We start from the raw sequence: 15,484 nt of genomic DNA on the forward strand, positions 1-15,484 counted from the left end.
CTATTTTGACAAGTTGCTCATATTCAAAGAAAGAGGGTGTTCTAGTTTCTTGGAGTCCAATAATTGTGGAGGGGAAAAAATGGAGATGGTGCTTGAGAACTAGTTTTCATTTATTTGTAGCTTCATTTGTGATAAAGTGTAGCTTGGGTGGTTGAATGGGTGTGCCTGTTTTTATTTCTACAGTTGAGAATGACCCACTTATTTCATGAAAGCTTTATGAAATTGAAAGCCTTGTTTGACTAAATTGTTCTTTGTATTAATTTAGGTACCTCGTAGAACTCGGTTGTATCAAACCACTTTGTGATCTCCTCACAGTCATGGACTCTAAGATTGTACAGGTTGCCCTAAATGGTTTGGAAAATATCCTGAGGCTTGGAGAACAAGAAGCCAAAAGGAATGGCACTGGCATTAACCCTTACTGTGCTTTGATTGAAGAAGCCTATGGTAAGATAGAGTGTTTTAAAATGTCCTGAAATTGTTTTTCTTCTTGCATTTCTGGCTTGTCCACATCTGTTCATGACAGCAGACTCCTTTGAAAAATTTGTTCTCTTATGAATAATGTTTAGTATGTAGAATTGGAAAAGAATATGCATTAAGTACGAAGAGAAGTGAGTACCCTTCATAATTTAGCCATTTAACACTGGGCTCTAAGTATCTTCCCAGGTCCCGGGCTCTGCTTGCCCTTGGTACTCTTTCTTACTGAGAGAAAATAAGAAAATTTCTTACTCTTCCATCTGAACCTTTAAGAACATCCATGTCTACTGTAGATGATGTACTGTAGATGATGCCTGACTCTATTCCAAGATTTACAGTTCTAATTTTGAATTGCATCTCTCAGTTCCTGTGTTTTAAAAAAATTTTTTTGATTTTTTGTCAAATTGGTTCCCATACAACACCCAGTGCTCATTGCAACAGGTTCCTGTGTTCTTAAAGTGTTCCTGACTCTAAATGTTTCTGAGTTTTATCTTAAAGAGTCACTGCCTTTTGGCTTCTTCATTCTTCCAGTCTCTCACTCTTAACTATTAATCCATTGGTTTAGCAATGTACATTAACCTTTTAGTTCCCTAAGTGATTTTAATGTATAGCTGGGATTGAAAACCACTACTCCAGGGTTTGCTTATTCTTACGATTGGAATTAGGGATCACAGGTTATGTCCATCTTCAAGTTTATCAAATAATGCAGAATTGTTTTCAAAATGATTTTTAACAATTTACCATAAAAAATACTGCTTATAAAAGCTATAGCCACTTAGTGTAAGACATTTTGAAAGATATAAAAAAAAATGTTCCTCTACCTGGAGATCTTTCTCCACGGAGATAACGATTAATATTTTGATCTATATATTTTTAACATGGATATGTATATGTTTTTTTTCCTTTGAGCAGTGTTACCTTTTATTTCCAGTATTGCTGTAGTGGTTAGGTTGCTTATGCCTGCAAGTAAAAGAAAGCTTAGCTCAGATGGGCTTGAACTTAGTAATGGGAATGTGTGGGGTAACTGTTCTAGTTGGACTTACTAGTTTAAGCAGTAGGAATTGATTCTGGTTATTTTAAGGTATTATACATTTGTTGACATATTGGATAGCTCAGAACTTAGAATCAGGGCCAAATAATCAGGCCATAGTTATAGTTCATTTGGAACACTTCTGCTACTGGCCTTAGACACTGGATGATATGGTGACTGTTAGGGAAATCACTGCTTCTGGGGACTGGCTGTTGCTTGCATGTGTGTTTAAGGTGTCAGTTTGTAATACTAGCATTCAGATGTAATCCCAGTGATACTTTATATGCTGTTACAAAATACTAAAGAGGTAGAAGTAGAGAAGAGAATCTTCCTTTAAAGAAAGGAGACACGGCAAAATATAATGTCATTGGAGTTTCCAATACATATATACAAAGAACGTATATGTATACATACACACAAAGAGATTTTTCTTTCTTCTTCATTCTAGGTCTGGATAAAATTGAGTTCTTACAGAGTCATGAAAACCAGGAGATCTACCAGAAGGCCTTTGATCTTATTGAGCATTACTTCGGGACCGAGGATGAGGACAGCAGCATTGCACCCCAGGTTGACCTTAGCCAGCAGCAGTACATCTTCCAGCAGTGTGAGGCTCCTATGGAAGGTTTCCAGCTTTGAAGCAATACTCTGCTTTCATGTTCCTGTGTCAGACCAGGCTACCCAGTCAAGTCCTCTTGTGGAGCCCACAGTCCTCATGGAGCTAACTTCTCAAATGTTTTCCATAATACTGTTTGCGCTCATTTGCTTGCCTTGCGCACCTGCTCTCTTACACACATCTGGAAAACCTCTGGCTCTCTGTGGTGGAATACCCTTCTAATAAAAAGGGTAACCAGAACGGCCCACTCTCTTATGGAAAATCCCTAGGCTTTGGAGATCTGCACTTAAATATTATAAGAGTCATGGGAATATACACATATTAATGTGGCTCCCTTTCTTTGTGGGGGAAAAAGAGGACTCCTCCTCATTCCCTTTAAAGTGGGGAAAAACACTGATATTAAAAGATGAGACTAAATCTTTATCTTGAATTTCACACAACTACTTGCAACAAGGGAGATGTTTAGACCTGTTGTGTACACTTCAGAGTACTTTTCATGAGTTCTTCCACAGTGAACCCTTGGATTACCTGGTGGCTTTTCTAGCCAAATTTGCATTAATCCTTACTGAGACTGGATGGTTTTCTTTCCTCTATTGGCGCCATTCTTCACAGATATTAAACCATCCGCTCCCTCACCTTCAGCCTTCAGTGAATGTGCTTTCTAGTTGTCAGGAATGCTGAAGAATTTAACACTTTGACTCTTAAATGTGATACTGGTTTGAAGATTCCCTTAGAGCAGAAAGGAGAGGGCCACATATTAATTTGTATGGCTATCGCTTCTCTTTGGACTTAAGTGTCTTAGGATTTGGAAGTGGTTCAATTCTAATGCTGGTATGAAGATCTAGAATCCTTAGTAATCGAAACAATATCCTATCATTCAATAAAATAAAAAACAAAAAAAATCCCTCCAGTTTTCCCAAACTCAACCAGTGTGACTAGAGGCTGTGTTTCTGCATTAAAACAAATGTTTCAGGCTTTGTAGTCCTGATGAAGGTCCTCATTAAATTGGAAGTTCACCTTAGGTGCTTTTCCTCTCTGTGACTGGCAGATAACACATAATTTTTTTTTAAAGGTAACCTAGGGAAATTTTTTTCTTAGGTGCAGCTTGATTCTAACGTATTCATGCTGCATTGTATGATCCCTTTAATGTAGCATCCTTATCTTAAATAACCACCTTCTCAACATGACTTGTTCAACACAAATAAGGGCAGTGATCTTTTTTTTTTTTTTTTTTTTTTTTTTAATAACCTCATTGTTCCCTATTCATTTCATCTCCTACTAGTACTGCCCAGTCAAGTCCCCCCATAAAATAAAAAGTTTTTCTACCTTCTGGCTCATTTAATGATAACTGCAATGTACCTGCAACTGGCGCTTCCAGTACTGTCTTCAGTGATCCACATTTGTGCTCGGACTGGAATGAAAAAATAAGCTTAATTGCCAAGAGAACTGCAACTGAGTTCAATACGACTTCTTGGTGCTAGATGGCCATCTTGACTCAATGTTTGGACACACTATCAGGAGAAGATTTTTTTGTTACGCTGTTCAAAATGAATTCTGAAGGAAAAGTCTCTCACTTCCGTTTCAGAGACTACCCTTTTAAACCTCTTTAATCTTATCCTCTTCTAGAATTCATTATAACCCCAAAATGTAACTATTTGGAAGTTCCCCTGACAGGCTATTCTACATCTCTGGTAAATCCTGCTGAACATTAGGGATATTCAGAGCTTTCATACCTCATCATGTTGTTATTTAAGCAGCCAACTTATGTGACCTGATTTAAACTTTAAAAAATCCACTTCAAAGTAGAAAGATACAAAGACAAAAGGACATTTATCAGCCAAGCGTGTGATGCATTCTTCACATCTAGTCTGTAGTTGTGTCTGTGCTCTGGATGGATACCGTCTGATGTCTGTTACTGATGGAACAGCCACTGCAAAACTAGTCAATTCCCATCTATAAGTTACATTTTCTAGTGCTGCTTTGTGCTGAAAGGACATTTTAGTTTACTGCACTTGACCTGTAAAAGACTTTGATTCTTTGTAATTTTAGGGACAAATTAGGTGGTTAATTTAAAGAAAAACTTTCAATTTTGCCTTTACATCACATTAAAATATAACTTCTTTCAGAAGGGTAATAGAAGCACTGATTCATAGTAAAAATCTTGTTTTTAGCTTTGACTTTTTTTGTGGCTGAGTTTTTTAAACTGTACATCACTGGTAACATGTCATTTCTCTAGGATGTTTTAAATCATATACCTTCTGTTGGATAATTTAAAAATTCTCATTTTGATATTGGATGGAAAAAAGATAAAGCACACAAAATTGTTTCCCCAGATTAGTAAGAACAGCATCCATTGGGAGTTTTTGCCATTGCAGGTGTCTTCAGTGAATGAATTAAAGTCCATTTAACTACTGTGGTCTATTTTCTGTCTAAAATAGGAATTTATCTTGCTCCTGTCCTAGAAGTTCATGAGCCATGAGATACGAGCTAAATTTTTTTTGCAGTAAAATGGTTTTTTAATATAAAATTGGAATTAACTAAAAGGTAAATCCCAGCATAACTGTTGGAATTGGTAAAGTGGCAGCCTTTCTGGTTATAGAAATGAGACTTTAGGAGGTAACTAAGAACTAATTTTAGTTCTCTGCCTGGCAGATTCTATTACTTTGAATTTATTGAAATGTTACTATCATTAAGATGTTACTCATTATAAAAGCATGTTAATTTCAACATAGGAAAACTCTTCTGGAATATTATATACTGATCAGGGGAGAAGTGACTTGGTTATTCTCCCCTTCCTTTTTTTTTCTTCCTCCAAACTTTCAAAGTATATTCTTTGAAATGAAAGGTGGGGGGAAAAAAGCGTTGAAAGCATTTGGAATATAAAGGTCCCCTGTATTTGAAGGACCAGATTAGATTGAGAAAAACCGGGAAAGGTTTTAAGATGATAGGTATGAAAAATAGATGGAGAGAGTTTTCTATGGAATACTTTAATTCATGTTCTTGTCACTAAGTAGGACTCTTAACCTTTGTCAGTTGTGCTGTTTTGAAAACTATTGCCCTAGGATTCCATCTGCCAGATAAAGCTAAATGGGCTCTGGGTCGTTTTTCATATTGTCACAAATATAAACAATGACAATTACCCCATAATAAATCTTAATTATTATTCAAAATTGTTGCTGATTTGCCTGAGAAAAAAAATGTAGTATATTTTATACACCAGACTTTGTCAACTAAATCCTTTTGTACATGGCCACTCACAGGCAACCTTGAATTTACTTCTCTAGTGCTAAACATTTCAGTTACTTAAAATCCCCTAGCTTGTGGTTGCATTATGAAAGGGTTTTCCTCAGGTTGAAAATTTTTTCTTTCTTGCTGATTAGTTTTGTGGACATTTCTGTATCAATAGGCAAGTCATTGCTTATTGATATTTTAGGGCTTTGGGCTTTTTATATGTACTGGAAATCTTGATGTCTAAGGATGTTTTTCACTTAAGGAAAAGGATCCACTTTTAGAAAGGGGCATTGTTTGCTTTTCATATTTATATCCTATTTTCTACCTCCTACATTCCAAAATTTGCTCATTTGCAGAGATAGGCATACCTATATATGAAGTCTCCAATCTGAATTTTTTGCCATCTGAAGTTAACAGTTACTTTTCTTCTGTTGTTAGGTGAGCAGAGTAAATACATTTATCTGCCTAGTTGGGAAATATTTTGGCTACCTTTCTCTATCATCAAAAGTTAAAGTTATCAGGATACCTGGCTGGCTTATAGAGCATTTGACTCTTGATCTGAGGGTCATGAATTCAAGCCCCACACTGGGCAAGGAGCCTACTTGAAAAGAAAAGAAGAAAAGTTAAAGTTACCTTACTTAAAAATATTTTAAAAATTAAAAAGAATGAAATATTTGTTTCCTTATGGGGCGCTTGGCTGGCTCAGTTTGTCGAGCATGTGATTCTTGATCTCAGAGTCATGAGTTCAGGCCCCACACTGGGAGTAGAGATTACTTAAAAAAAAGTTTTGTATTTAAGTTAAAGTAATTGAAGGCCAGATGTGGCACCAGTGCAGTAAGTCTGCTCAAATATGGAGAGTATTCAAATAACATGGCTTTATTATCAGAAAAGGATAGGAAATAATAGTGGGTGCCAGGACATCACAAGAATGTGTGATAAAGTAAAGCAAATATTGTATGCTAATTTAAAACTACCAAATTCCTACTAGGTATAAAATGCATTTGGAAGTTTGGGGCAAGAAGAAAAGATTAAGGGTAGAAAAAGAAGTCCCAGTCTGTTTTCCCGTAAGTCAAAAAGGCAACTAGACTTTGAGCCTCTGCTGTGTGCCAGGTGCCTGTGTAAGGGCTTCTGTTTTTTCTCTTTCATCCTACAATTGCTCTTTGAGGTAGATAACTGTCACTAGGACAGAGGTGAGAGAATCAAGACTTAGGAGAATTTACTTTGCCCCAAGGTCACAACTCATAGACACTGTCCAGTGGTGGGACAGAGCCCTGCAGGTTGTATCTGGAAGAAAGTAGCAGGCATCGTAGAGGTGTTCTGTACCAGGAACTCTCAGAACTGGACTTAACAGCCACAGCTGGACCAGCTTTTTGTTGGACCATTCTTTCTGACTCTGTCATCAGCACCCTTAAAAGAACTAAATCAGGTATGAAGTTGCTTTTAGGTTGCGTATTTTGGTAATGTAGACCCTCTCAGCCCAAACTTCTTTCCCCTTCTGTGGTGCTAAAATTCTGTATATGACCTGACAAAACAACAGAAGTTAAAATATATATGCAAGTGATTGATTTTGAGTTTAATAGCATAATGGGTAAACTTAGAAACATGTTTCCATTGAACAAACTCAATTGTAGAAGGTATTGATTGACACAGAGAAGGAAAGGCTTTGGAATGAAGAAGTCTGCCTTAGAAAGCAGTGCCATCCATGGACATGAATTTAACACAGCTGACTTCCTAAAGGAGTATCATCCCGAGGAGTATCTAAAGTTAGATCACCTTTTAATGTATGTTGTTGAGTATGTTTTTACTTCATCATTATGACCACTCTATGTTGTTTTTCAAAGTGTTCTTACACTTTGATTTGGAATGGATCTGATGATTCTTTGTACTTGAATGTGGTCTGTCAGGCCATGGGTGAGTGCCTTGCACATAGTAGACTATTCAATAAATACTAAATGACTGAAGGAATATGGATCTATGTGATATTAGTAAAGAGTATGGTTACAAAAGAAAACTCAAAGGAATTTTATGCTGTTGTGTGAAACTAGGAATTAACTCTTAGACTTAGTGTCTCAACATGTGTTTTATATGTGGTTACCTTTCAGGAGGACATAATTTGACATGAAGTTTCAATGTCTACAAAAGTAGACATTGTCACAGCAGTTCATTATATAAAAACAGACCTATGCCTTCTGAGAAAAGTTATGGGTGTATTTTACAGGATTATATATATATATATATATATATATATATATATATATATATATATATCAACCCCGTTTGTATATACCAAAAATAGCTTATCAGTCTCTTCTGATACAGTCTAAGAAAAAAAAAAAAACAAAACTTTTTTCCAGTTACATCCAACTTATGTGGAAGCTGATGGTCGAAATAGAGATTTTTTTTTTTTCATTTTTACTATTGTATGTATTGCTCAGATTGTACTGGCCAGGTATTTTTTCTGAAAACAGAATCTTAAAATATAACTAGTTCCTGCAGACTACACTGTCATCTATAGTACAAAATGACTTAGTTTACAAATTTATTAAAGCTAGGGTAGATCATCATTGCCCCTATTTCATTTGCCAATTTTAACAAGTGTTTTTCTCATTCTACAATCAATATACGGTCATTTCTGTCATCTTGAATGTTTATGCAGAGAATAAAATTACTCTCTAAATTCCTTTATACCCATTTAACCTGAAGAAGCCAGTGAAAAACCGCAATATGGATCATTGCCTTCTCTAAACCACTTGGGCCCAGCATTATTTAGAGTGATGGGTGAGGAGAACGTAGAAACCCAGAAGACCAGAGTGGTGGGGAAAGGACAGCATAAGGTTTGAGAGAGATGTGGGCAGGCTGGTGTGTAAACTACCATGTAAAGAGCATAGAATATTCCAAGATTAAGTTGTGATTATGAGAAGAATCCTCCAGAAGTCAACAGTGATTGTGGTTTAGGGATAGACCCAGTTTTTAGATTAACACCAGTTGAGGATTTTGGTGCCCCCTTTCACTTTAAAAAAGGTCTCTGTTTAGATAAATTTTAGGCCACTCCATATTTAGCCCAACTATTTGTATTATTTAAATTGCTAGTGGTCTTAAAAAGAGTACAGAGTTCTTGATTTTTGAGGACTGGATTTGGTTAATTGGAGCTGGCGTGAAGGGAGTCAGTCAAGACATTCCTTAATATAGGAATCACTCCCAGTCCTGACACAGAACTCAAAAAGCAGTATGTTAATTAAAAAATGACCTATTTGTGGCATTTCTATTTAGAATATCTGCAAACTTTACTGAGGGGCAAGGGAAATAAACCTTTAAACCATTGAGACCTTGAGTTCTAAAACTTCTATGGAAATCTAAAGAAATCGAATTGATTTCTACAGAGAGGGAAAATTCCGAATTACCTGAAGAAGATTAAGGGCAGCAAAAATAGAAATTATGAAAAACAGACTGTGTGAGGAACTTTGCTTGAGAGCAGCAAATACAAAGCTCTAATTACAGTTTCTGCCCCTTTGGATTTACCTGTATCAGTATTCTCTACTCCTACAAACTCCACACTCTGATGCTCCCCTCCTCCCAAACTATGAAATTCTTAGGCCTAATTCATAAGGACTACGATATCAGGACTACATGTTAATATTAGAACATGACTAATAAAAAGGTTTAACTAGTTACAGTCCTAGCTTTAATTTTCTTTACACAAGTTCCTGATGTTATTTGTAAACAAAAAATTCCAGGCATCAAGAAATGATTTTAATTGTGGAAATTTCAAATTCTGAGAAAATATTAAAAATTATTTCTGGGTATTCCTACCAACACATTCTTTTAAATTTCTTTTTTAAAACTCTACCCCTAGGGGCGCCTGGGTGGCTCAGGCAGTTAAGCGTCCGACTTCGGCTCAGGTCATGATCTTGCGGTCCGTGAGTTCGAGCCCCGCGTCGGGCCCTGTGCTGACAGTTCGGAGCCTGTAGCCTGTTTCAGATTCTGTGTCTCCCTCTCTCTGCCCCTACCCTGTTCATGCTCTGTCTCTGTCTCAAAACTCAATAAACGCTAAAAAAAAAAAAAAAAAAAATTTAAACTCTACCCCTAACCTAGGGCTTGAACTCACCGCCCTGAGATCAAGAGTGGCATGCTCTACTCAGTGAGCCAGCCAAGTTCCCCCCCATCCCCCTCATTGTTATTTCTAGTGGGTTATTAAAATCTACTCCAGCACCAACAACCCATCCTAGCCCTCATGTCATAGATTTACTTGTCTAATTTTCACTTTCTTTACTCTCCTAGTGCATAGAACAGTTATTGGAAAAATAAGAATTTCAATTCTTTGGAACAAAGCCTACAGTTTGTTCTCTATAGCGCTTTTAAATTTTTTGATGAGTCAATAAAAATGAAAAGTCTCAACAGATGCAGAACTTGAGTGTTTCTAAGCTTCCAGTAAAAATCACACTAATCCAGGCTAATAGGAAAGGAAAGGGAGGAGGAAGAGTTTAATCACAACTGAACTTTAAGATATTATATAAAAAGGGGACACAAGTTCTCTTTTTAAGATGTCATGAAGAGGAAGGTCCACATTAATAAATAGCTAGGAAGAATCCTATTTAATGTAATAAATAGATGTTCCAATTCACTTAAAAGATGGTCCTATTCCCAGCACCTTGTTATCCTTATACAATTAACTTGCACAAGCTAAGACTAAAGTTTTTGTTCAATTCCTGTCCAAATTCCAAACTAAGTCGTAGGGTCTTAAAGTAATGAGGTTTTTACTATGTTCGGTTATTATACGTGATCTAATTATGTCATTGTGCCTTATTTAAAGGCTAGACTTTCAATGATCCCTAATACAAGATAGAAGCCTGTTTGCAAATGCATAACTGTTGACTGACAAAAACATCGTTAAGAGATACCTGCGCCTCGGGGCGCCTGCGTAAGTTGGTAGAGCAAGCCACTCTTGATCTCCCCTGTCTCCAATTCAAGGGTCAAGCCTAACGATGGGCGTAGAGATTGCTTTAAAAAAAAAAAAAAAAGATAACTTGCCTCTAGACTTCAGCTTTGCCAGAGGGGAAAACCTTGTAAAGAAAACAGTGCCTCTCTTGAGCACTCTTTACTAGGAGATTACAGGTAAGTAGAAATTCAACAGGCTTCAATCTTTTGGTAAACTTTTTTCTTTCTTTTTTTTTTGTAAGTATACACCCAACATGGGGCCTGAACTCAGGAACCAGAGATCGAGAGTCGCATGCCCTACTGATTGTGCCAGCCACGTATCCCAGTACACCTATTCTTGTTTAAAGATAGTAACTTAACATCTGAAACGCATATATCGTTTACATAACACTCTCACACTTTCAAGGCCATTAAACTTTTGACCCTCTAAAGCCAATTACGAGTTAACCTTATACATTTCTTAACCACGTTCTACGAATCTGTCATTTTCGGTCTGAAGCACCTGTACAGAGCTCACCTGTTTTCTTACAACGTTTAAGGCATTAGGAAGTGCTAAAACAAACGTCTGCTCGTTCCCCCCCCGCACAATGTCATGCTAAGTACTGGCCTTTGGAGGCCCACAACATATACTCTATCCTTCCCCAAACGTTTCGGCAAAACTTTTAAACCAGAAGCTTTATAATCTGGACATAAATTCGGCTAAGCTGCCCTTGCCTATTTTCAGCTTTACGTACACGCCACTAGGCTCTATACCACACGAGTAGAGAGGAGCAGAACCGACGCCACCCGAAAAGCAGAAACTTGGCCAGTCACCGGCATCTGGGGGGGGGGGTGGGGGGGGTGGGGTCGACGTTGGCTACGTGCCAAATGTGGGCTTGACTTTTCCGCTAAGGGAATCGGAAAATTCAGTCATTCCTCGTGACACGGTTTCCAAAATGAAATGAATGTTGTTTGTAATATTCGCTGCTACCCACGCTAGCCAGTCAGGTCTGGGAGAAGCCCCGCTCACCTCCTCACTCGCCAAAGGTAGTCAAAGGTATGCGAGTGGCAACCGCGGCGAAGAAGACCGGAAGGAAACGCCGGCGTCTCCTTTTGCGCAAGTGCAGGCAGACCTCTCCTATTGGTCACCGCGGCTGGAGATTGGTGTGCACATGCGCTCTGCTGACCTGCCAGCTGGGTGTGATTGAGGCGGCGGTGCACAACAGTGTTTGTCCGCGGAGTGTATAGCCAACCGTCAGGGTCGCAAGTAGTGGTGCCTACGCAGGTTTTCTTTTTACTTTCTGAAATCTCTTGTTTAAGCCGTTGATTCATTCATGCTTATTTAAATACCTGTCTGTCTGCCTGGTAGGCTTGCTCAGTGTTCTCAGACATTGTGGAATTGAGGGAGGGGCTGTGAAAAAGTGTAGATCACCCACGCCCCTCGTTCGCAAAATACCCAACACTAATACCTTACTTGCTGACGACGCATAGCACTCTTTTAATAGTATTTCTCAAGTATTTGTTTACAAAGGAAGCAAGGAAAAGGGGACGTGCTGCTGTATCATTGTATATAGTAGTTTAAAGACCGTCCAGAAATTAAAATCATTAAAAGCTGGTTTATTTTTGAATCTCATATTTTTATCTTCATTTTGCTGGGCAGAAAGTCGGAATATTGGGCTGCCTCGTTCAGGGCCGGACGCTTACCCAACCTACTTGGAGCTTCAGAACCATGGCGACAAAGGAGGCAGGAGATGGTGAAGCAGAGTCGAGCCTTCCCTCAGCCAACGGGAGGAAGCAAATGTCTGAAAAACCAAACTATGCTCTTAAATTTACTCTCGTGGGACATACGGAAGCAGTTTCATCAGTTAAATTTAGCCCTAATGGAGAATGGCTAGCAAGTTCTTCTGCTGATAAAGTAATTATAATTTGGGGAGCCTATGATGGAAAGTATGAGAAAACACTTTATGGTCACAGTCTGGAAATATCAGATGTTGCCTGGTCATCAGATTCCAGTTGGCTTGTTTCTGCCTCAGATGATAAAACGCTAAAGATTTGGGATGTGAGATCTGGAAAATGTCTGAAAACGCTAAAGGGGCACAGTAATTACGTTTTTTGCTGTAATTTCAACCCACCATCTAATCTCATCATTTCAGGATCTTTTGATGAGAGTGTGAAGATATGGGAGGTGAAAACAGGAAAGTGCCTCAAGACTTTGTCTGCTCATTCTGACCCAGTTTCTGCTGTTCATTTTAATTGTAGCGGGTCCTTGATAGTATCAGGTAGCTATGATGGTATCTGTAGAATTTGGGATACTGCATCAGGTCAGTGTTTAAAAACACTTATTGATGATGATAACCCTCCTGTCTCTTTTGTAACATTTTCTCCAAATGGTAAATATATTCTAATTGCAACCTTGGACAATACTCTTAAACTGTGGGATTACAGCAGAGGCAGATGCCTGAAAACGTACACTGGCCATAAGAATGAGAAATACTGCATATTTGCCAACTTTTCAGTTACTGGTGGAAAGTGGATTGTATCTGGTTCAGAAGATAATCTGGTTTACATCTGGAATCTTCAGACTAAAGAGATTGTACAGAAATTACAAGGTCATACAGATGTTGTAATCTCAGCAGCTTGTCACCCTACAGAAAACATCATTGCATCAGCAGCATTAGGAAATGACAAAACAATTAAACTGTGGATGAGTAACTACTAAACCCTTTAGAAGTCAAGTAGTAGAGCCAAGCTGGAAAAAAAAAAGTTATTTAAAAAGATGGTTTCCCCTTAATTTTGGCATAGTTTTGTATTTCTTTTTAACATTGTCTTACAAGATTTCAGACCTATAATCTAAATTTGTAAAGCAAGACAACTGGAAAAACAAGTCTAGAACCTAGGGCTTCTGACTTTTAATCTGTTATTAATCTCTTATGTCTCTTCCTGAACAGATTCCCATTCTGTTCCTCCCAGTGAGTATTTTAGAGAATCAGTGTACTTGAGAAATATTTAGAAGTAAGGTTCACAAGATAGGATGACTATTAAGTGAGGAGAGCAAGGGAGTTTGGAATAACTCCAGTGTTTCTGATTTGGCAGATCAGATAGATGAATAAGAGCATAAGCCTGGGATAGTGGTGGATTGGAGATGTATGATGGATGCTACTCACACACTTTAAGTGATAGCCTATGTGATGGGGCGTGAAATGGTTCCATGGAATCGAGTCTATAAATTGGGAAAAATAAGCCATGGTTAGGTTTGCTCTGAGAGTCTAAGAATTTTAAGTTTTTATCAAGATAAAAACTAAAAATAAACCAAAACATTATGTCATTTTACTGAAGAACCTCTCACTACTTCATGTGCCCTCGTGTTTATCAAGCAAGCTAAATGTCTGAATGAGGTGAGGCTATATTCTCTTCCACTATGTGTCTGACCTACTAACTCCTACCTGTGCTTCAAACGTGGTTCAGAAATCACCACTTTGTGGACCATCACTGCCTGCCTGACTCCAATCACAGCTGACAGCTGAGTTAGGTTTTCTTGTTCCTTCCTATAGCTTCTGTTATAAAGTTCAGAATATATCTTTTACCAATTTGTATTGTAATGGTTTCACAGGCCATGTTTCCAGTAAATTATGAACTCTGTCAAGTATGTTTTTATTCATTTTTGTATTCTCAGTATTTATAAGGGACTAATGATGAATGACAATGTATTATACCACCATCACCACCACTACCACTTTATTCACTCCTTGCCTGCTTTCAACACATTTTTGGAATTAAGTCCCCATACTATTACTTTTGTTGATTAAAAGTATCTGACCATAGGCTAACATATTAACTTTAGTCAGACAGGGCTTTTAGGAAATATAAAGTGGAAAATGGTTTCTTCCCACTTTCCCTACAGAGACATGATAAACATGGGGGGAAAATCTAGAAATTAAGCAAAAAATAATACAATAATTGAAAGTAAGAGGACAAAGCAGTCTTAATTTTTTTTGTATTCTTTAGTATCTTGTAATAGTGCCCATTAAATCTGATTTGCCTGACAAATTCTGAGGAATGTAAGGTATTAGAGTTATTAGTAGAGTATGACTGCCAAGAAGGTATTGTGTGAGGGTACTTGGAGAATGGGGATTAGTTAAGGACAAGTCTGAAATTCTTGGCAAGAAATTTATATTTAACCCATAAAGAAGTATTCAAAGTTACTGAATAGCAGAATGACAGAAAATGAAAAATGATCATGTGAATACTTGCTGCATGGTAACATTCGTGAATTTTGGTTTAATGAAACTTTTATTACAGTAAATCTCCAAGGTAACACTTTAAAATATTACTTTTGGGGGGCGCCTGGGTGGCGCAGTCGGTTAAGCGTCCGACTTCAGCCAGGTCACGATCTCGCAGTCCGTGAGTTCGAGCCCCGCGTCGGGCTCTGGGCTGATGGCTCAGAGCCTGGAGCCTATTTCCGATTCTGTGTCTCCCTCTCTCTCTGCCCCTCACCCGTTCATGCTCTGTCTCTCTCTGTCCCAAAAATAAATAAAAAAAAAATAAATAAATAAAATAAAATATTACTTTTGGGGCGCCTGGGTGGCGCAGTCGGTTAAGCGTCCGACTTCAGCCAGGTCACGATCTCGCGGTCCGTGAGTTCGAGCCCCGCGTCGGGCTCTGGGCTGATGGCTCAGAGCCTGGAGCCTGTTTCCGATTCTGTGTCTCCCTCTCTCTCTGCCCCTCCCCCGTTCATGCTCTGTCTCTCTCTGTCCCAAAAATAAATAAACGTTGAAAAAAAAAAATAAAAAAAAAATTACTTTAGAAGTTAAAAATGATATTGTTCTATGAAGAAAAATACTTATTTTTAAAATAAGTAGATTAAAGTCAACTTGGTATCTAAAACATTAAGGTCAAATTATTCTAAAATAAAGTAGATCAACAGACATCATCAGATCATGAAATTATATTTGGTGCATTACATTTTACTTAGTATTTTATTAAATCAAGTTCCAATACAGCTGCATATATTACTTTCTGTTACAATCCTCTAGAGACAACTAGCAGGTTGGGATGGCTGTGAGGACTTGTCATTCATGTCATCCATTAATACTATGAAACGTGAGAATATATGAAATACCAGCATCCATACCTAAATATGAGACAGCTGGCATCGTAAAGTGTAAATGAAATACATCCTGGATGCACATGCTTATCTTTCAACACTAATAAATAAGAATATG

The 15,484-nt window shown here is 37.9% G+C and overlaps 3 protein-coding genes across 29 annotated transcripts in view; 2 read left to right on the plus strand and 1 right to left on the minus strand.

Moving 5' to 3' along the window:
- KPNA1 (karyopherin subunit alpha 1) overlaps nt 1-4,529 on the plus strand; it is a 71,193-nt gene extending 66,664 nt beyond the window's left edge. For all 4 annotated transcript variants that reach the window (XM_086675262.1, XM_025913952.2, XM_086675263.1 and 1 more), the window contains 2 exons: nt 266-444; nt 1,953-4,529. In XM_086675262.1, coding sequence (XP_086531388.1) covers nt 266-444; nt 1,953-2,140 — 367 coding nt within the window. In that variant the 3' untranslated portion in view covers nt 2,141-4,529. The remainder of the gene's footprint in view (nt 1-265; nt 445-1,952) is intronic.
- LOC147577417 (uncharacterized) overlaps nt 1-11,702 on the minus strand; it is a 29,096-nt gene extending 17,394 nt beyond the window's left edge. For 4 of the 24 annotated variants that reach the window (XR_015240257.1, XR_015240267.1, XR_015240266.1 and 1 more), the window contains exons 1-3: nt 11,293-11,702; nt 3,477-3,528; nt 1,393-1,434 (exon numbers count right to left, since the gene is read on the minus strand). Coding sequence is in view for 5 of the 24 variants with exons in the window: in XM_086675265.1 (XP_086531391.1) it covers nt 1,393-1,434; nt 11,293-11,594 (344 nt within the window). In the remaining 19 variants the exon portion in view is untranslated. Of the gene's footprint in view, nt 1-1,295; nt 1,435-2,645; nt 2,847-3,476; nt 3,565-5,874; nt 5,952-11,292 lie in introns of those variants that run through there. The other 20 variants (XR_015240255.1, XR_015240256.1, XM_086675265.1 and 17 more) reach the window with 13 other exon arrangements.
- WDR5B (WD repeat domain 5B) lies at nt 11,440-13,905 on the plus strand. Its single transcript, XM_025913950.2, has 2 exons — nt 11,440-11,547; nt 11,923-13,905. The coding sequence occupies exon 2, from the start codon at nt 11,992-11,994 to the stop codon at nt 12,979-12,981; it is 990 nt and encodes a 329-aa protein (XP_025769735.1). The 5' UTR covers nt 11,440-11,547; nt 11,923-11,991; the 3' UTR covers nt 12,982-13,905.
- The last annotated feature ends 1,579 nt before the right edge of the window (nt 13,906-15,484 follow it).

Source organism: Puma concolor, chromosome C2, assembly GCF_028749965.1.
Source record: "Puma concolor isolate L17-30 chromosome C2, mPumCon1.1.hap2, whole genome shotgun sequence".
NCBI lineage: Eukaryota > Metazoa > Chordata > Mammalia > Carnivora > Felidae > Puma > Puma concolor.

Coding starts and splice junctions, on each gene's coding strand:
- WDR5B (XM_025913950.2), top strand. CDS start 11,992: ATGGCGACAAAGGAGGCAGGAGATGGTGAAGCAGAGTCGAGCCTTCCC.